This window comes from Podarcis melisellensis, assembly GCF_964234715.1.
Source record: "Podarcis melisellensis genome assembly, chromosome: 5".
Lineage (NCBI taxonomy): Eukaryota > Metazoa > Chordata > Lepidosauria > Squamata > Lacertidae > Podarcis > Podarcis melisellensis.
In genome coordinates this window covers 65,873,505-65,896,154 of record NC_138537.1, presented here as the reverse complement: position 1 = coordinate 65,896,154, position 22,650 = coordinate 65,873,505, and the positions used below count along the sequence as shown (strand labels likewise).

At 39.7% G+C, this 22,650-nt stretch overlaps 1 protein-coding gene across 9 annotated transcripts in view; it reads right to left on the bottom strand.

Moving 5' to 3' along the window:
• Nucleotides 1-22,650, bottom strand: part of PRKG1 (protein kinase cGMP-dependent 1) — a gene marked incomplete at its 3' end in the record, with an annotated part of 657,581 nt that overhangs the window by 285,575 nt on the left and 349,356 nt on the right. For all 9 annotated transcript variants that reach the window (XM_081912963.1, XM_081912964.1, XM_081912961.1 and 6 more), the window contains one exon: nucleotides 20,492-20,605. In XM_081912963.1, the coding sequence (XP_081769089.1) occupies nucleotides 20,492-20,605 (114 nt within the window). The remainder of the gene's footprint in view (nucleotides 1-20,491; nucleotides 20,606-22,650) is intronic.

The window sequence follows — 22,650 nt, the reverse complement described above, 5'->3', positions numbered from 1 at the left end:
CTAATGTCTACCCATGCTGGATTCTTCTATGATAGACCAGGCAGAAGCTTCTAGCAAAATGTATTGCCTTAATGGAATAGGGTCAAATATATTTTTGGACCAAGTGAGACTAGAAGACAGGCATAGAAATACCGTACCTGCAGGATATCTGCTAAATTTTGCTGCCATCAACTAGGTTGATGAGGGTACAGGGACATACTGCAAACTCTGACTGCAGTTTCCTGACAGATTGTGCAACTCTTGGCAAAAGGTATAATCTATGTACTAAAGTGGGGGTAGTCAACAAGGGGCTCTCTAGGTGTCCTGGAATACAATTCCCAGCATCCCTGACCATTGGCCCTACTGAGTGAAGAGGAAAGAGGTTTCAAAATGAGGATTGAAAGAGGTTTCAAAATGTGGCAAGAAGGCAGAAAAGCTTTAGCAGAAGTAATAACAGAGACATATTCCAGTATGCAGGCAACCAGATTGAAAGTAGCCAAGTCTGTACTCTACTGGTTAGGCTGAGGAGTCAAGGCAGAAAGAAGCAAAAGGTTTCATTGGACCATCTGCAACTCTTGTGTCACTTAAGGTGATGACTACACACAATACTACCATGTTCCTGTCGTAAGAGAAGGCCAGCAGTTCGTCACTCTGGCAAGTTATTATGACAGTGCAGGGAGTAAGGTGCCCGAGTTCCACTACCAGCAAACCTGATTTAATATATCTGACTATGTAATCCAGGAGTAGCCAACATGGTGCCCTCCAGATGTTGTAGACTACAACTCCCATCACCACTGAGCAGTTACTATACTGGCTGGGGCTTATGAGAGTTATAATCCGTAACATCTGGAGGATACCATGTTGGCTACTCTTGGTATAAGTGATAAATCGATTGTTACTACTACTGTGTTGGCTGGGTTTCAGACCCACAATGAATTTAGACCACTCATGGCATATAAGAGATTGACTTAAACCAAGTCTGGCCTTTGGTCCATCTAGCTCCTTATTGTCTATGCTGGAAGTGGCTCACCATGATTACAAACAGAAGTCCCAGTCCTACCAGGGGTGCCAAGGACTGAACCCAGGATCTTCTGTAGTGCATGTGCTTTGTCACCAAGACATTGCCCTGAACCTTGTTACATTATAAAGCATTTTTTTAGAAAATGAGAAGTGTTTGAAAAGCTGCTTTTGCAATATGGTGGGGGAGGAGGGTGTCAGCTCAATGTTTGTTTTTTTAAAAAATCCACTCAGCTAGCACAAACCCTTACTCTGAGCCTTGGAACATATTTTGATTCTAGATTATATCTTTTCAGTCTGTGCTAGCTGTACCCGATATTGTTAAATCAAAGCATTGGCGATACAAGCGTCTTGATGATGTTTCTGACTGCCATTGCTGCTGCAACATAATGTTTTTGCCTCTTCTCATTTTACGAGGCAGTGTAGAAGCTGTGGAGACTGGAAACCATCTCCAGCGCATCTGAAGTACTGATTGTTTTTCAGCACAGATGTAAAGGTTTGCACAATCATCATCAAGAAACAAATAAAGTTGTCAAAGTCTATTGTCTGGGGGTTCTCGAAATCTGTCGCGAGACAACTAAAAGTTTTCCATTCTAATTACCTTCAGAAAGGAGAGGCAATTCCTGCTACATAATGAGGTTTTCACTCTAGCAATGCTAAGAACCATTTTTTTATTCAAAGGTCTATTTGATGTTTTATTGATTTACTCTATATTCAAGAGGTTTTAAAAGGTTCTCACTCCGTCGGGTTTTAAATCCAACCTATCACGGAATATATTTTGGACAAAATTGCAAATAAATTAAATGTGTCACCTTGTAATTCAAAATACAGCAGTTCCCCATAAATATACTAGTCATGAGTGTGTGTGTGTGTGTGTGTGTGTGTGTGTACTATTCCTATATCCATTTTTCTTCTATGTGTTTCTCTTTTCAGTGATTTCTTTTACCCCTTTTTGAAAGTATGTAAATGCATTCACAAGAAGTGTGTGAGGAAGTACATCACAATAACCCAAGGCAACTTGAGCAGTGATACCTTCCCCCATCCAAATACACATTGTTACATATGACTAGCTGGAGCAGAATGTAAACAGAGCTGCCATTTATCTGCACTATGTTTGTGGGAGGCATATTTGAATGCACATCTCCATCCATCTTTCCAGAACCACCACCACTGGGACAAGTAGGGTAGAAGGCATTGAGACCAACAGTATGCTGAGTCAGAGCCAATGAAAGACAAAGCCTACTAATTCCAGTTTTGTTCCCATTCTCTTTCCTGCCAAGTTTTACAAAAGCAGCCCTGAGACTTGAGGAGGAGGGAGCTGACAAGTAGTGCCACACCATGGACTGGCTGTAAATAAGAAGGCAGGCAGCCTGACAAGTGGGGACTGGCTGAGGGCAGACAGACTAGAAGAGCAGTCCCCCCATTTGCCCTAATAATTACATGACTACTGCATGAAACTATGTGTGACTAGAGCTGGGCTGGAGTAAATGGCTTCCCACACAGCACCGCCAGGCAGGCAATGAAACAAACAGTATAGTTTAGGGTACTGTACCTCACAGAAGGCGGCACATCAAATGAGAGGTATTCCATATGTTCCATGGGCCCACACATGACCAAGAAGTCAAAGAAGGAACTGCTGGAGTGTTGGCTTTCTTTTCAGGTCTGTCGCTTCACAGGCAAACTTCGACCATATCCCAGGTTACTCTCAATAATAAGTACAGTCAACCTGGAGGCCTCTAGTCTTGGGGTACCTGGCTTTTGTGCCCTTTGCCTCAGCAGGAATAGCCCAGAATTTCCTATGGAGGAAGTGGGCAGGGTAGAGGTGGAATGCAGATATTCCATATTTGGCCCAACCCAATAGGCTTAGGGAAAGAGTCTCTGGCAGAGGAGTAGGGCCAAACCTCCCTTCTTTGTGTGGAGGAGCCCTCACTTGGAGGCCTAGCAGCCCCAAACTATCCTCTGGACTTCTTCCCCGCTCTGTGAGGTATTCTATATCTTCCAGGTTTAACCAACCTTCATTCTGGCTGAGGCTCTACAGCTGTACTCCTTCCCGCCCATCAGGCAGATTTATGAGAAGGCCCCACCCTACTCCTTTTAACACAGGTGGAACCTTCAGGCAATGTCCAAGCATAGTCTCCTCAGGAGTCGTTATCTGATTGGTCCTTGGTGGTTGAGACAGGGGCCTCCTGAAAGGGCAAAGTGCTGGCAAAGGAACAGAAAGCCTCCATGGCCCATCAAATATGCAAGAGCTTTGTTAGTCTTCGGTGATGCTGTAACATAGTCATAAATGAAGCAATGCTATGGTGCTAAGTATGTAATCCCTGATGGACGGGAGCCAGTGATAAAAAATAAAGAATATTTAAAAACAGCCTTGTTCCAGCTAATGCTTTGACTGCCAATGATAATAAAGATAGTTTCAATAGGCTTTTCAGACTTCTGCTATCCCAATTGCAGAAAATTGTCACAGCACTTTAGTTGATTTGATTGACATCCTATGCCCTTTTAGCATGTGGGTGGGGTTTTTTGCAGGGGGAGGGGTATTGGGTTGTTGTTTTTATTTTGATTATATGTTTTGTGGTTTTATTTTTTGATTTTGTTCTGTGAACCATGTGAACTGCCCTGAGACCTCTGAGTATAGGGCGGTATATAAACAACAACAAAACCACCACCACAACAACAGTATAACTGATATTGCACAATGCTAGAAATATATGATACTCATAGCCCATTCAGAATTTGGTTAGAAAAAGAATTTCAGCTTATTTCAAGAGATCAGAATTTTGAATACTATACACAAATGTTATTATTCCAAGAAAAAGGTATACATGATTTTTTTAAAAACAAAACATTTTTAATGAATTGCACATGGTTTTCAATATGCATTACCCACATGACTCATCATTTCCCAATACTTCTTGATGCTGAAAATACATTTTTGATACAGTTTGATGAGCCAGAGATATGCATTTTAATGAAACCAGTGGGACTTACCCTGCAACAAAATGTCACAGTGAATTGCAGCCTTGAAGGAGCCTTGTAAGCCTGTTGAGGCCCCACAAAAAGGGGGGACATAAGTGGAGAAAGAGGAAAATGCTATCTTTTTATTTCCCCTTCCCTGAGATTTCCTCTTCTATGTTAGAGAGCAGAACATAAACATTTTGTAGCTTGGGGGTGAGTGTAGTGAATCTGGAAAATGGGGAAAATGTGTCTTTCTGAAACATCCTTGAACAGTGAAGTATGCATTCCTTCCACCTCCAAGATACTCACTGTAAGTAAAATGTTAGTGGCATGAGCAAGTCAATTTATTTTCTACTTTTACCATCCACTTTCCTCTCTAGCCCTCGCAGCTGACACTCTCTGTTTCAAAAACTGTCAGGCAAAGCCTTCTCAGAAAACCCTGGGAAATTCCACACAGATTCTACTTTTGTCATCCCTTTCGTCTACCCCTTCTTTCTGTCAAGGAATCATTCTTTTTTGTCCTGATGCATCTTTTTAACTGAGATCAGCTATTTTTTTTAAAAAACAACAAGTAACCTACTTCAAACCAGAGATAACCAAATACATATTGGTGCCTTTGAAAGAATAAATAATTGGTGCTTCCTATTGGTGAAAACGTAACAGTAAATCAAGTAGCAGGCAACTTTTCTGCCCTTTCCTTGTAGCTCAATATCGGCTCCTTGAGGCAGGCTCCTTCTTCCCAACATATTGGTAGAACAAGCTCTGCTCCCACCTGGCTACTTCACAATTTCCTAGTTCTGGTTTTCAAAGAAGAAACTGCTTTCCTCCCACACTGCAGAAGTGAATATAAAATACTGAGATATTGTGGTAGCAAAATAACAGGTGTCTTAGATAGTGGGTGGCTTTCAAACAGTCTCAATCCTCCCTCCCAAATTATTCACATACCCACATACCTGAATTTACACAGCACATATTTCCTTATCTAGTGATTTATATGGAAGTTGATGGAAAGCAATTGCAGTTTCCATGCTCAGACTTCCTGCACTACATTAATATTAATATTAAGCCAGCACTCTCTGTGTTCTGAACACGTCAGAAATAAGAATGCATAATAGTATTTTATTAGACAAGATACCTGAAAAGTATTGTGCCCTCTGTATTCCATGGTTTGGATCCCACTCCCCCCCCCACTCCGGTTTTGTACTGTTTCTCATTTCTATACGTAGCCAGAATCAGCTCCTTCCAGTGTTTCTGAGCCATTTGAGAATGTACATTTGTCAATTATGCCTATGTTATGATCCCAATCTCATTGTGAGATCTTAAAATATAAGTCAGAAGAGATACAATATTTTAAACTGGCAGGTGTAGAAACTTTTGAAATAAATATGCATAATTTACTTCTATGTCAACTACACCACGAATCACAATTTAATGAAATAAAATATTCCCGTGCCAAAGGGTAATTTTGAATCATTTGGTCACTAGCGTATGAATTGTTAAAGACAATTTTAGATTAAATAAATTATCATTTGATACCTGAGGATCTATTGAGACGAGAAACTTTGTCAGTGTGTTGTAACTTTAATTAATAAAGTCTTTAATTTAGAGGTTGAACAAAAGTGTAATTTCCTGAGGCTGAACCAGAATATTTTTACACGTACTTTTGGTCTGCGTTTACTTCTTTCTCCAGAGCAATGTTCTAATGGAGTTGCTATCCTACATGCACACACCTTCCCTGTGTAGTCATTGCACTTGATCATGCCAAGTGGCAGCCCAGGGCATACTAAGAACCTGTCAGAGCCCAAGCAAAGGCCCACTGGTTCTACAGCTAAGTTGGCTCTGCTGGGTGCTGGCAGGGACATGAAGATGGCTAGATCCACACATCATGCCAAACCCAACAGCAGCAGCATCTGAATTACACCAGCCCTGGTCCCAACAAGCATGCATAAGAAGCAGGTCCACAATTATTCAGACAGTGGCATTAGTGAATATAGGAAAGTGGGCCAAGTGCTCTGCCATGCAACACACAAACACACACACACACACACACACACACACACACAGAGAGAGAGAGAGAGAGAGAGAGAGAGAGAGAGAGAGAGAGAGAGACTGTTTCATGGAAGTAAGAAAGTTTTTCTATATATAAAACAATTTTTATTAATATTTCAGTTTATATATCTCAAAATAAACATTTTACATAATACCATGTAGCAACTGACTTCCCTCCTTCCCCTTTCATGGTTCATTTTACTTACCTATTATTCCTGCCTATTTTACTATAGGCAATCTAATTGTTTCTCCATTTTACATCCTTCAAATATTTACCATACTGTTGAATTTATGTAAATGCTACCAGCATTTTCAATTGTACACAATTATTTTTCAAATATTCAGCAAAAATATTCTTCTTGCTCTCTTATTCTATAAATTAAGCCTGCTGCTTGCATATATTTTATTATATATTTTATTATATTAAGTTGCCAATCTTCCTCACTAGGGATCTTGCTCCCTTTCCATCTTTGGGCTAGTAAAATTCGAACCGCTGTGGTTGCATACATAAATGTTCCCCCCCCCCTGATAACTGGGAGCTTCAGACTGAACTATTCCTTTTTTTAAAAGCCTCAGGTTTGGGGGGGGGAGTGTTGTTGTTTTTAACTCATTGTAAATCATTTCCCAATAGCCTTTAACTTTTTTACATGGCCACCACATGTGAAAAAATGGTTCCATTTCTCTGCATTTCGAACACAGATCTGATCCAACTTTATACATCTTGACCAACCTTCTCAGTGTTAAATACCATCTAGGCATCATTTTCATATAAATCTCTTTCAAAGTATAACGTGGTAAATGTCAAATCATTTTTCCAGAATTTCTCCCAGAGGTTTAGGTCTATGTTATGCCCTATATCCACAACATAAGAAAGAAATCTTTATCCAGAGAAGGAGTAACAATTCAGGAGTTCAGGCGCAGGGCTAAATTGATGAAGATGTCCCAACAAATTTCTCCATATTCTGTACATGTGTAGAGTGAATTTTGCAACAACAAAGGATGTATTTGGATGTAAGCTGCACTATGGTTTAAGCATTACAAGAATGAGCCAAGGCTCTTTTGCCCCCTATTCTCTAGTGCAGCTGCAAGGAGATTGGAAACTTGCGTTTTAGATTGAATACAGTTTGCCATGCCATCTAGGCAAATGTGATTTGCCTTAACTATAGCTAGTGGAAGCAAGACACCTTCCAAGTTCAAACTATAGTGTACCATAGTTTGTTTTTACTAGCCACAGTTAAGATGAGCCAAAGTTTAAGATCTGGAAGAAACAGAAAACTAGTTATTCATAAACATAAGTGGACAGTTTAAAATTCCTCACTGCAGCAGAACTAGAAGAGATAAAGGACCATACAAAGCCTGAGGGGAGCAAGGAGCCTAGACTCATTTTTTGTAATGCTAAACTATATTTTAATATTACACCCAAGACAGCCCACTGTTGGTTCACAGGCTTATAATATCAGAAATCTGCACATAATCAGTATTTCTTCCAGTATTTATTTTACAGTTACTGAAATTATGGAAATACTCAATAATTTTAATGATCTGTTGCTTTTTCCCTGATATATTTTTCAGGTAATAGATATCAAAATATTCAGAAAATCAAATTAACTGTCAGGCACATTTTAGTGTTTCATAAATTCTTAATTTCAGAATGCTAATTAAAGAATGTTTCTTTCAAATATGCATTACACCAACTCAGAAGGTATACATTATGACAATGAGGAACTTATTGTTGGGAGCAAGGGAGAGGAGAATGAGTAAATCCCATTGCACAGAAGCAACAGCACTTCAATCAGAAATGAACAACTTTAACTGGTAACTCCTAAAATGTCTGCCTAGCATTGCATTGCCAGAAAACTGTATGTAACCCGTAAGTATATGCTGTTGAGACTCATCACTTGAAAGTTAATAGGGAGGAAAAACAGGGAGAAACCGTTGTCTTTCAAGGCGAACTGTAAGTCTTCACAAAGCCCCTAGAAGACCCTGAATGAGCTAGGTATTTAAGTAATAGTCTAGCTTTAAGCACATGAGGTGTTCAAATGAATCCACTCAGTATGACTTCAGTAGGAGGTCTCACTTGCTTAAAATAGGTACATAATCAGAGACGAATACTTCAATTTTCTGTTCCCTAATGTCCCTGGAATACTGCAAATAGCTTTAATTGTATCCAAGACTTCCAATGAGCCTCACAAAGCACCTCAGGGCATATTCTTTTCCCTTGTGCCATTAAATAGGATTGCAATATCTTCATTTGATAAAACAGCTCAAGCAGCTCCAAAAATATTAATTGTTCCTGTGATTCGGGGAGCCCTCACAAAGCAGGATTCACACACACATAATAATGAAAAACCTGTATTGCAGAAGTAGTGATCTGAAACCCAGGGATTGATGATGATGATGATGAAAGTATCTGACAGTGGGCTACTGTAACCTGATCTGTTGAAGTTTCAAAAGACCTTTTAAAATAGGGTTCCTTGAAGCTAAAAATTAATCTTATGGCCCTTCTTCCATATCTCTCTGGAGTCACAAAAGTGATCTGGGATGTATTGTAGCTTTTGAAGATCAGTTGATGAGACAAACACCAGCTTCTCTGCTTCATACCTACATGCTTTAAGCTCTGAATCAGGCTAACATTGGACAGTTGCTTCTTCTGGTAGCTGATCTCCAGCTGGGTTTGATTTCTGTCCATGGTTTAACTTCTGTACTTTATAACCTGTATGGTAGTACTTTGTAATTAACCATAACAGTAATAGGAGAAGCTGGTGTTTTTTCAATAGAAATTCTGTTTGAGTTCCCCCATCTCACCACCAATAGTTTTCTCTAGGTTCTTCTTACTACTGCATCATGCAGTGGCGTAGCGTGGGTTGTCAGCACCCGGGGCAAGGCAAGTAATTTGTGCCCCCTAACAGGTGGATTTGCGCCCCCTAACCCTAACCCCCAGATGTTGCGCCCGGTGCGGCCGGGCCCCCCTGCACCCCCATGCTACGCCACTGGCATCATGACCTTGTAAGGGGAATAAATTAGTTCACTTTGCATTTTGGTATGAACCTCCAGATATGGACTTCACAAACCAGTATATGAACCACAGCACGCCTTTCATGCTAAATTCCCTTGTGATGTAGTTCTCTAATCAAAGAATGCACACAATAATTGCATACAACAGTGAAAAGTTCATACAGAAAGTGTAGAAAAATGCATTCTATTATGGGAAAACTGATTGCAATAAGCCACGTTATGTAAAATTGTATTGAAAATGTATATGTTGGGAGAAATGTGCATGAAAATGTGTATGAACTTTCATAGAGACTTAAAAAATAATTCTGACATAAGCCACTCTCTTGAAAGAAAGAGCAGGATATTAAATAAATAAATAAGAATAATATGCAGGAATAAGGTTAACTGAACTTAAACTGGAAAATGAGAAACCAAAACTGAAAGATTTTCCCATTTCTAGTTAAGAATCTCTCACTGGTGCTCTTATAGCTAGATTCTTAAACTGACATATCAAGAAGCAAGCTCAATTGAATCCATGAATAAATATATTTAGGACTGATCTATACAGGTCAGCTTTCTAGCCAGGGCTTTTTTTCAGGGGGAACTCATTGGAACTCAGTTCCAGCACCTCTCAGGAGGGTTCTGGAACCTCTTCAGTGAGTTCCGGCACCTCTCAAGAGGGTGCCATTGCTATTGTCCGACCTGGTGGAATGCTCTGTCCTATGAGACATTCAGGATTTAACCTCCTTCTGTCGGGCCTGTAAGACAGAGCTATTCTGCCCGACCTTTAATTTGAATTCAGCCTGATCTTTTATTTCCCTTTTCTTCCCTTCCCCTCCCCTTTTATGAAGATTACCCGCTCTGAGACCCCACAGCTAATTCTCCCATGACCTCCTCGCTGGCCCAAGTAGGACCAATTCAGCCAGCTAGCCCTAGGGATTATCTAATGCTTATTTCCCCTAAATTGATTTCTAAATTTTGAATTTTATTGTTATTCATGTTTTTATACTGTATTTTATGCTGTTTTTACAATTAAGTGTTTTAAATTTGTTGTTAGCCGCCCTGAGCCGAGTTTTTGAACCGGGAAGGGCGGGTTTTAAATAATTATTATTATTTTTTATTCTGAGAGAAAAAGAGAGGTGTTCATGGTGAGTTCCAGCACCTCTTTGTCTAGAAAAATAGCACTATTTCTAACTCAGCAATCCCATCCACTCATACACACAGTGTAAACTGACCAGAAATTGCACATGTTCATCTAGCTCAACAGAAGACAGAAATGCTAGTAATCTTCTCTTTTAAGAAGAACATTTCAGTCTCTTATAGGGACGCATTCATATCCTACACCAATTTCTCTGCACAGAACATGTAGTTTCATTAAAACACAAAATAAGCTTGTTACCAGTGCTGCAGAAATCTCAATGTCATCTTGACATACAAGCTGGCAAGTCAGGAATTACGATATGGTTGCACAACAAAATGCTGGGTTGGCTGAAACTGTGTCTGGGGGTGAGGGCATGTAAATAACACTTCCTCCTCCCCCAGCCACTTGAAGAATTCTACCGCAGTGCTGTATAAAGGGCTAACTGCCCAGCCCAAAGCTAAGCACATTGTACCTATGTACTATGGGGGGGGGGTGTTCTTTAAAGTAGTGAAGAAAAAAAGTTGTCCCTATTCTATTCTTTTCTCTGAACCAGGCTTCCTCAAACTTGGCCCTCCAGATGTTTTTGGCCTACAACTCCCATGATCCCTAGCTAGCAGGACCAGTAGTCAGGGATGATGGGAATTGTAGTCTCAAAACATCTGGAGGGCTGAGTTTGAGGGAGCCTGCTCTGAACTCTTCCTGCAGTTGTATCTATAACTTCGAAAACAGACATGCAGGCCAATCCTGTTCATGTCTATTAAAATATACATTCTGTGGAGTAATGAGGCTGATAGGACAGTTCAATTTGTGTCCATGTGAACAGTTTCAAGTAATCCAGGTACACATACTACATGAACAGTATGATTTTTCTAGTTGGACAGACATCATTTTCCTCAGTCTGCCAAGTGAATAAGGTATGTGTGCATATGCTTCCTCCTCCTTTCACATACTTCTGGTTTATCAAACCACATTCTGCTGTGTCAATCAAAATGGAAAACTTTTTGGATTCATCTCTACAAACCAGAGTTGCCAACCACTGTTTGATCCAAGTTTGCAATCCTGGTTTTTAGGACTTGATCAAACCATAGTTTTCCAGTTCAACAACAAACTGAGATTTAATAAACTAGTAAGCATGCTATTAAGACCATAAGAAGATGAAAGGGGAAGGGTGGAAAGAACATGCTCACAGCTCATTCCTTATTCTCCAAACAATAGTTTGGAAAATTAGAGAACATTCCAGACACATTATGTTAACTCATATGAGTACATATCCAAGGATTAAGTGCAGTGATACCAGATATAACTGAAATTATAATTTACAAATATAAACTAGAAGAATAAAAGTATCAATCCTGGTAGTCTTGGCTTTAGGTTCATCATGGATCAGTCAGCAGAGTCAGCCAAATCCCATTCTGTTCATTTTTACATTAAGCGTTACCAAATTTTATGAAAGTTGCTGCAACGTGCATTTCAGTATTACTGCAGCCTTGTCAAGTTCTGAATTTTTTAAAAGTTGGGAACTATGGGAATTGGATAATATGACCAAGTAAAAGAATATTCTGAAAAGAGCTTAATGGGAGAGACAGACCACACAGAAGACAAAGTTAGCAAGAAAACAACAGAAAATGCCCATAGGACTAAGATATAATAAAGTTAAGTGACAATATTCTCTGCATCAGGAAATAAAGCAGGAAGGCTGAACACTGAAAATGCTAGAGGCAAACAAATAATTCTAATAAGTGAGTACTAAAGAACAAGAAATGAGTCAAGAAGTAGAGGAGCAAGACAAATTAAAGATCCCAAATGCTTCCCAAGAGGCGAACAAAATCAAAGCTTCAATTTTGTTAAGCATAAACACATACAAAAGAACTAACCAGCAATGTAATCTAGCCAGTTTAACAAATAGCAAACCCTCGGGAATGTTTTTGTATTGGTTTGTTTGTTTTTTTCATTTAAAGGCATTCAAAGAAATCCTTGCTAAAAACTGGGAAGTCAAGCAGATTGCCAACTGGAGGTTGACTACATCTCTGGTAACTTAAAAAAACAACAACAACACAAACAACACAAAAAACCTAGCATTGTCCTCTGCAAGTTTTAAATTTATTGCCTGCAGTTCTTGGTATTAGGACTCAAGTGTATGGAAAATAATTTTGTATGAACAAAACTAGCTTCCCTCAGAATCTACCATTTATGTCAGAGTCAAGTCGCATGTAATGCATCCAGTAATCATTGTGCATTGTTTCTGAACAGGGAGGCTCCATTCCTAAGTACCGGTATTTTGACTAAGTGCCTTAGGGATGCATCTTCTCCATGAATGCATCCTATTCTTATTTGAAAGAGCTATTAAGTGCTCTCTTTCCCTGCCACAAAGAATCCCATAAGTTTATTATGCATTGCACAAAGCAGTGGTTCCCAATCAGCTATGTGGAACCCCTGTTTTTCAAAAGCCAAACCATGGGAATGCCAGTATCTTTGTGGTAGTTTGTGATATGTGAATGGTGCCACCACTCCCTCCAATATGTTCCAGTGCAAAACCAGGGTGCACATCTTCTGGGTCGCGTTCCTGCACAAGTCGCACTCATTTTGGGTGGACCATGCTCTCACCCATTTGTATTATTGATTGACACAAAGTTTGAGTGCTTGAGTGCTCACTCTCCACTCCATTCATACTAAAGGTATGTGATACACATATACACTTTTCCTGGGTCATTTGTCGTTTGTGAAGGTGTTGGCAGGAAACAGTCAACATTTAAAAACCTTTGGTGGGAAGGGTTGCATTACCTTAACATGAGTCAGCTGTGGGTTTTTCTTTATTATTATTTTTCTTTCTTCTATGGGGAAAAAGTCTTGCTGCTTCATGTGGGTGTTCTGAGCAGCCAAGTAGCATTCCTGAGGACAGAATGCCCCTTGAAATGATGCACCGTACCCAAGGGCATTCTTGAAACAGCAGCAAGACTTTTTCCTTATCAAAAGGAGACAATAATAAAGGGAAAACCCATGATTACTTCTCCATGGAAGAAGGTAACCACCACCACCACCACCTTGAAAGGTCTAAGAATTCCCACCATCACCCTGAAGATGATGAATCAATCTTCAGGAATGCCTTCACCCCTACAAAATGCTGAGAAAAGCTGACAATTAATAATTTTATAAGCCTCTGTCACTATAATGATGTTTTGAATTATGATTCATGGCCCGTAAGTGGATTGTTTGAAACCTGATGTGAATTGCAGCAACGGCACTACTTCCATTTTTGTTTGTTAAAGTTTTTAAAAAACAAAAACAAAGAAAAGATAAGAAAGAGAATGTCCCAGTCCATACAAAATGACATCTGTTTAATAAACCATAGTTTGTTAAGCCACAAATGATTGGGTACAGCACCTGAGTACTTGAGCACCCTTGTGGGCACATTTCCCTCTTTAGATGAGACCAAGAAGCATGTGGGGCAGAGTTCATATGTCTTCTCTTTGCTACTTTCCTGGGAATATTGGAAGTGGCTCACTCTCAGCAAATAAACTGCTCAAGTCTGGGAGATTAGCTACATGCCTTGAAAATTTCTACCTGGATATTATCACTGAAGTACACTGCAAACACGCACACACAAAAACAGAAGGTCAAAGCCAACAGTGATTTACTGAAGGATAGATATTAGTGCTTTCCAGAATTCCCAGTGCAGTTTGAAAGCACACATTCTTCTTCAGGGGAAAAGTTACATGTTTTATGCTTGTTGTAGGGCGGAAGCTGCTTCTACATTTTTCAGGTTTTTATTACCTAAAAAGAGAATGTCCGAATACCAAAAGCATACAAGAAAGAAGAAAAAGTATATTGTGTCAAATCTTCCCCCTTACCCAGAACTTAGCTGACTTTGGCATAGGAAAAGTGCTGATAAAATATTTTTACAAGCTTAAAGTCCAGAAATGGAAATATGGTTTTGATTATCCCAAAGAGGAATGGCTAACACTTTTCAAAGCCTGGGAAAAGAGATAAAGCTGCAACCAATTATGTTCATATAATCTTGAATCTGCACTCAGAACGCAACCATCGTTGTTAGTTACAATGTAAAGTGTCTGAACCCACATTATTCTGTACAGTTTTGCCATATTTGCTGTATTTGTCTACAACTAGAGAAGCTCCAGGTCCCAAAAGATTCCTAGGCAAAAATTAAAATTTAAAAACCATTGTTTTGCTCTTCTGCTTGCTTCTATACATCTAAACTATAGCATGTAGCCACTTTAGAGCAATCCAAATATACAGTAAATCTGGTCTCCTTTCTGTTGTTCAATAACAACACCCCGTTAAGACTCAAAACATTTTTTGCTTATCGATGCTGTGCTTATTTGTCTTCTCCTTGACATTTTCTATCTAATTTTAAAAATGCAATCTTTTCACCTGTTTAATTCCTCTGAGTCTCCATGCTTTGCAGCACTCTGATTTGAAAACCATGCATAAGTTAATGAAAAGTATACGTTGTGTTTGCCAGTTCATCTGATTCTCATTAAAGTTCTGAATTCTTTTGGAATGTTACGCAGTTGCAGAGAGATAATGTTGTAATACTAAGCTCTTGGACAATGTCACAAAGTGGTGAATTGACATCATGCTTGAAGAGGTAACAAGCTCAAGATCTCTAAGAGCAGGCATAGGCAAACTCCAGCCCTCCAGATGTTTTGAGACTACAACTCCCATCATCCCTGATCGCTGGTCCTTTTGGCTAGAAATGATGGGAATTGTAGTTCCAAAACATCTGGAGGGCCAGAGTTTGCCTATGCCTGTCTAAGAGGCTTGTGCTGAACCACAGCCACATACTTATGGTTCTCCTTTACATAATTCACTGTTATCTTTTTGTAGGATCCCTATTCTTTACAGCACTTTACTGTTAGCTCTGGTTGGTTTTTTTTGCTTATTGGCTAATAATAATAATAATAATAATAATAATAATAATAATAATAATAATAATTTATTTATACCCTGCCCATCTGGCTGGGTTTCCCCAGCCACTCTGGGCAGCTTCCAGCAGAATATTAAAATACAATGATTCATCAAATATTAAAAGCTTCCCTAAACAGGGCTGCCTTCTGATCAGTGGCGTAGCGTGGGGGTGCAGGGGGGGCCGGCTGCACCGGGTGCAACATCTGGGGGTTAGGGTTAGGGGGCGCAAATCCACGGGTTAAGGGGTGCAAATTACTTGCCTTGCCCCGGGTGCTGACAACCCACGCTACGCCACTGCTTCTGATGTCTTCTAAAAGTCAGATAGTTGTTTATTTCATTGACATCTGATGGGAGGGCGTACCACAGGGCAGGCGCCACTACCGAGAAGGCCCTCTGCCTGGTTCCCTGTAACTTCGCTTCTCGCAGTGAGGGAACCGCCAGAAGGCCCTCGGCACTGGATCTCAGTGTCCTTAGAAGCTCAAAGTTACTTAAAAGCTCAAAATGTTTCAAGTAACAACATTTCCGTTTGCAATGCATTATACACACACAGTGTGCAGTGGATATCTTACATTCGTGTGCCGTGATCACAGCATTACACAGCTCTGAGAGACTGAAATCATCGTCTTATTCACAGAGGAGCTACTGTAAGACCAAATGGCCATATCACTCTTCCAGAGGGCATCAGCTGTCCTAATGAGTTCCAACTGTGATATTGAGTCTAAGATTACGCATTCACTAAAAACTGCTCTGGAGGGAAGAATAAGACTTTTAGATATAGCATGACTGGAACAATGAAAAGGCCTTATCTACTGCATGCCCTATCACAGCTCAAACCTACATGATAAATGCAGCAGGAACTTGTCTTGCATTTGTATCTGATTCTTTGCTGTTCAGCAGATCAGAAGTGAACCTCATGTATACACAGCTGACTAGCTGGGGGGGAAAGCGGTCTCAAGGTTTTATAAGGATGTTTCCACTGTGCTTTCCACTATGATAAATGACAATGATAAATTACTTCCCACCCACCCACATTACCCTTAATTTTTAAAAAAAATTTTGAAAGATCTATGCAATTACCGGTATTTATTCCCACTATGCTGACTGACTTCAGGTTACGTTTTCACCACTGACAATACTAAAAGAAAAGTGTGTCTGTCTATATTTTCTCTGAAAAAAAATGTTTGCTTATTTACCATACAGATATATAGCCCAGGCATACTTACTATCCCAGGTGGTTTATGATAATCAAAATCACAACAGTAAAATACAGCAAGAGTAACATCCAAGGCTACAAATCCAGCCTGCTTTATGGAGGCAGTGGTAAAAACACCTCAAGAAACCCTCACTGGATTCAGAAAATCTAACTAATTACTGGCCAGTTGCCAGTCTCACCTTCTTAGGCAATGTTCTTGAATGGGTAATTGCAGATGAGTTCTAGGTGCTCTTGGAGGAAACTGATTCTCTAGATCCATTTCAATTGGTTTTGTTTAATTTTCCCTAGATCCCCAGTAGTAAATGTTGAAATCTTACTAGGAAACAAAGAACAGTTATTCTCACCTCCCCCCACCCCCGGTCATGTTTTGGTTTCCAAATAGACATGACATAGGTTTCTAATTATCAGGGTACGTTGATCTCTTGACTTTCTCTAGAATGGTGAAAAACAAGTATAACACTGCAGTCGTGCTACTTTATTAGCACCACAGCTAATGGTGCCATTTATAATTTAATTGTTTACTATCCTGGCACTGTAGAATGCGTAATCTTTTGAATAATTATTTGGAACCATTTCAATCACAGGCAAAAAATTAGCAGTTAATCATCTGCCCTGATTTCTGCTTTCTCTTCCATACATCATCAATATTCGTGATATTTTCTTAATAGTCTTACGTTGTTTAACTTGTTTTTTGCTGCTCTCTTTTTGAGTGGCTGGAGCAGGAAGAGTTATTTGTTATTTTTGTAAAGTTCAAAGAAGCTGAAATAAAAGTGCTCTTTCACTAAACCTCTGCAGGCAGTTTTGGTTAATTCAGGTGGATAATGTGGTTAGTCCTATACCTCTCAGATGACTGTGGTGCAGCTGTAATCATCTGAAGTTGCCCTGAACCTCCTTCCTTGCTAAGGCTGCCATTGCCACTATTGCTCACAATAAATAGTTAAAACAAAAACAATAATAGTGATGTTCAGGTGTAAGTGCTGATTATTATATGCCTAAAACTGCACCTCACATACATGAGGGAGAAGTATCAACAGGCTATGGGAACTCTAAGGTTTGTAGAAGTATGAAAACAATTTTTTGGGGGGGCCTAAGTAGACCCTTCACCCCTAAATCAGTCCAACAAGAACTGAAAATGCTCGGCAGCCACAGAAAGAAAAATGTTTAATTATTTTTATTTTTTCAAAACTCTGAAAACGAAGAGGAATGTAATCTGAAAACGAAGAGGAATGCATAACAGGAGCACACTATGCTGCAACATTTTGTTGTACATTCCACTTGTAGTGCAACTTCAAATGACTAACTAGTTTTGGGGTCAATATGATTAAATGAGATAAATAGATAATTCTGTAAGATACTTATAATAACCAATTTGTATGTCTTTTACTGGATCTGACAGCTTGAGCCAGGGCTTTTTTCAGTTAGAATATCCATCTGTTAACAAGAAAAAAGATTAATATCTTATTTCTGAAAGATCAGAGAATTGCTTTTTATCAATAATACTTTATGTGCTGTCTCCTTTATTCTGAATTTGAATCAGTGACCCATCACTTAATATGAACAAATGGAGCTGTCAAGTGTAAAAACTAGCACAAAAGGAAACTGTTGAGCCCCGCAAGCAGCACTCTTTATTTTATTCAGAGAGAAGGCTGGGGTGTGTGTATGTGTGTGTGTGTGTGTGTTTGCATACTGATTATTTGGGAAGGGGAAAAAAACTAATGCAAGAGCGTTATCACGTGCCAGTGACTGACTTGAATGGGAAGGCATGCAAACACAGCAGAGACACACAGGCAGCAATACTGTAAAGATATGAATCCACACATTTACAGATGCAGTGTATGAGCATGCAAGACATGGTTTTAAACATCAATATCATGTGCTTTTTGAAGAGCAGGATGCAAAAAGTAAGAATTTTTTTTAGGTGCAGTGACCTTTCAAAATCCAACTGAGTACCTCTCGGGCAAATATATATATATGGATTGCTCCACTTCCAAATGTCATTACCCTATTGTAATACTACACTGCAGTACCACTGCCATTGGGCAATACATGAGATGCACTGCATTTAAGGCCTCCTTGTTTGCTGTACAACAAGCCTGATTGCCATTGACATGTTTAACCTATGCAACCTTCAAGACTCAAGTCATGCAATTTGCATGTACTGGGCCATTAAAGAACAACTGATCATGCAGATGCTTTCCTCCCCACCCTCCACCCCCGGCAAGCTGTGTGTTAGTTAGCAGAAGAAATAGCAGAGTTGGGGGGTGGAGGTTATAGGAGGTGTTATGTCACACAGGAAAAAATGTGTCCAGGTCGGGGAGGGGGGAGCAGACAGGTGGGGAAGAGTTGTTTGGAGCAAGGGTTCTTGGGAAGAAGGGCGGAGCCAGCACTCCAGGCACAGGCCATGCAGGGCAGAGATGTCTGGGAATCCAATACTGGGCTGCTGTGAAGGACAGGATCCTCCTGAGATGTGAATGCTGTGAAATCTCTTTTGAAAGCTTCCAGTGTACATATGTGTAAATAAATCATATTTCAAAGATGCTGCAGACTCCGCCACACCTCATTTTCCCCAAAGGAACACCCTGGTTGAGTGCCAATACCCCTTGGTATGGTATCTTGTACACTGCTCAGCAGAGGTTGGGGTGGCCAGTAACAATATTTTACTGGCATTTGAGAAAGCTTACAAAAAACTATTTACAAAAAGACAAAAAAACAAAAAACAAAGCATACTTAAATTATCACAGAGGACCCAGCTAGCTCCCAAAATCCCTTGCAAGCAGACTGACACCTCACTTCTTTAGGAAGACTAAAAATGAGGAGCACTGATGAATTTCCTCCGGTAACAAAGCTACAGAGCCAGAACTGTAAAGGTCCGGCTCTTTGGAGAACTTTAAAGTTACTCTGGAAGGTGAGAACAAGGTTTTAACATGCAACAGTTAAAGAGAAATGGTTCTGCCAGAACTGACAAACTTTTCAGGTTGCATTTTTGAAGCTGAATGCTTAACATTATCATTGTTTCCATACGGTTGCCATTCCTTCTTACCAGCTGCATATTCAGAGTTGCAACAAATAAGCCAAGTTGTCTTTAGACAGAATAGACAGATGTTCCAGCCAGTTTCAGAGGCAATAGCAATAATGTAAATGTGTTAGTCAATAATGTTTCTTAAATAAGCTCTCTGCACTTCAAGGAATTGCATGTGTTTATCTAGAACTAGCAGAAACGCCTCCAAATGCTAACTGGTGACCTCCCTGTCAGAGCAAAGGAATATCAAGCTAATTACAATTATGACTGCCATTCAGTTATTTATGCATTAATGAGCGAGTGAAATTACAATGAAGTCACTTGTTAGCATTCTAAGTGGCATTGTGCACAAAGTCATTGCCTACAGAAGATGCATAATTGCCATCAGTTGAAACATCCATGGGGTGGAGGTGGGGAGGGATAAAACACGTACAAAATTACTAACAAATATACTGCCAATTTCTCTTCAGAATTTCTCATTTCAGGATAACAATAGTTCTGGCCTCACCACCAGTCCAGTTTAATGAAGAAAGAGAGTTGCTGTTAAATATCAGATACAAAACAACATCTTGGGAAGGAGGTGGATGAGAAGGGAGATGCTGTGAGGAATAATAGGTGTAACCGCACTGGCTGGCTATACACATTAACAGTTTCTAGCCTGTTTGCCCTAAGTATGTGCAAAAAGAAGGGCGTGTGAACAATGAAAAAATAAGTGAGACTCTATATCTTTATCACAGCAACACTTCTATTCTCCACCAGCTCCTTTAGCTCATCTACTAGAGTCATCTAAGTTTTTTAAAATGCATTTTCCCCCTAATTTGAATAGGAAATGTAACAGTTTCAATTGCAGAAGCTTTTGAGAACTGAAGGAGAGCGGGTGCAGAATCTATTGACTGAACTTCCGAAACACAGATTCTGCAAACTGTCATATATCTAAACCACTTACTGTAAAACACCAATTTTTGTTGACATATGAAACATGAATTTCTATAGCATGCCATGATACACTCACTCTTCAAAGACTACCTTGGAAAGAACAAACGTTCCTCAAAAATGTGTAGACCTGGAGCGTTTTTGTTTCTTTTTACAGATACGAGCACTTCACAAAACTGCTAAGTGACCGAAGTGTGTCTGGACTGAATATCAGTATTTGTCAACATTATGACTTCAGGATTAAACTCCAAAATATCCTTACTTTTGACGGTGGCTGTCCGGGTGCAGTTGTAAAGGATAGCGAGTTCCCCAAATACCTTGCCAGGTCCCATGGTGCACAGTTTCACACCTTCCTTTGTCACTTCAACCTTTCCATCTGTGAACAAAGAACAGTTCCACATCACAAACTTTTATATCATTTAGAATTTGTCCTGCATAACAGTTCATGAGCATGAACTGCTGTAACAAGAGTGGAGAATTTGTAGCCCTTCAGATGGTGCTTCCATCATTCCTGACTATTGACCATGCTGGCTGAGGGTGATGGGAGTTGGAGTCCAACAACATCTATATGATTACAGCTTCCCCATCCCTGCCCTCTCACTTTGCATAGATGGTGAAGAAATCAATGTTGTAATGATGCCATGCTTTACAGTGTAAGTATGCTTTGTTTCCCATTTGTTTAATCTTTCAATCTGTAGTTGAGAGAGACATTTCCACATACATATACATTCTACATATCCAGAAATGAGCCTCAAATGATATCAAACCAAAAGCGGATAAGCTTTGAAGACTGGGTAACTATGCATTAAACAACAAGCAAACCTAGACACTAATTCTTAAAGTTGCAAAATTCTTAGGGAGACGAATGGTAACAGTTCAGGGAGAAAGGGAGCCAAACAAGGCTGATATCTCAGCCTAGCTGATTGAGGGACCCTGCAATCCCAACTCTCCCTCTGCTGTTCCAATGGTGAATGGCAGCTGAAAAGTGACCATTGAGGGAGTGGAGTCAAGTGCAGCTAGACTGAGCAGAACCAGCCTAGCTGTCCCTTTTTCTACTGTTTCTTAAGAGCAGGCTTTCCACCAGGCTGCAGCAGAGCCTGCAGCACTTTCTCAGCAGAGTCCGTGGAATGGGCCCTAGTTCCCACCCCCACTCCCTAAATAAACATATTCCTTGGCTGCCAAAGATGCAGACTCATAGTGTAAGAATCTGGATACATCATTTGGGAATTACTTTTTACTAATTCCAGGAACTGTAGTAAATAAAACAGACATTGAAAAAGTCTAGCCTCCCACTTTTTTTCTGAACTTGAAAGGATTGGACACTGACGTCTTCCCAGAAAGCACAAAACTCACTTTTTTTTTAGTTAAATGTCATGATACTCAGTTCAGCAAGCCCTTTTCTTATAAAGCAATCTAAGCAACTAATTTTGGTCATTTTAAAAGGGGGAAAATCCTAATCCTTGTGAACATTCATCCATGAAGAAAGAAGCTGTTCTCAAAAGAAATTATTTTGACCCATTTCCATTGCATAATTTGCTTTTACATGGTATTTACATTCAAAACAAGTAAACTAATTTTATCATGTCTTTAAATTAAATTAATCTAATTTTATCATGTCTAAAATGAAGCATTTCATATCTAGAGGCAGAAAGAAGCCATGGCCAATCTGTCTACTTCAACTGGCATGATACACCCATGTATTTGTATGCTTTAGGTTTGACTACCAAAAATGCAAGTTCCTTAGAGCCCACTTAATGTGGAGTTGCCCAATCACCACCCCTTTCTGTGCAAAAATATTTTTTTGAGTAAATATGTTCTGCAGTTCTTCATAATTGAGGGAATTAGTGTTACATCTGTGTAGACTTCAAAGACCTGTGACCTCCCAACCAACCAGCAAGTCTGGCTTTTCAGGCACTCACTAAATATATAATTATCCACCACTGCAAGAGCAAATCTATACCAATCGCAAGAAATTGATGGCAGATATATTGCAACAGGCAGCCATGGAACATTTCCATCTTTACAAAATTGAGTAACCTACGTAAATTCAAATACACTGGGAGATCATTTCTGAAGCTATATATATTTTAAACAGTCTCCAGACTGCACTTACAGAAACACTGTGTACACAAGGAAACACTTGAGTACATGCAGGACCAAAAGGGTTCTTAGGTGAAGCATCAATGTGCTTAATGGCAGCCACATGTTCAAAGGTCTTTCCACAAAACGCAAGGTAAGGATGCCCCTTATCAAGCACTGAATAACACCAGCCATTGCTTGCTGGAGAATTCATGTGTGCAACCTCTGTCTTATGAATTTCCCAACCTCTATGTCTTACCAATATTATATAGCCTATATTTGGGCAGGGATAGCCTAACCTCTGTTGTCTACACTCTGCTGATCTCTAGGTTAGATTACTGC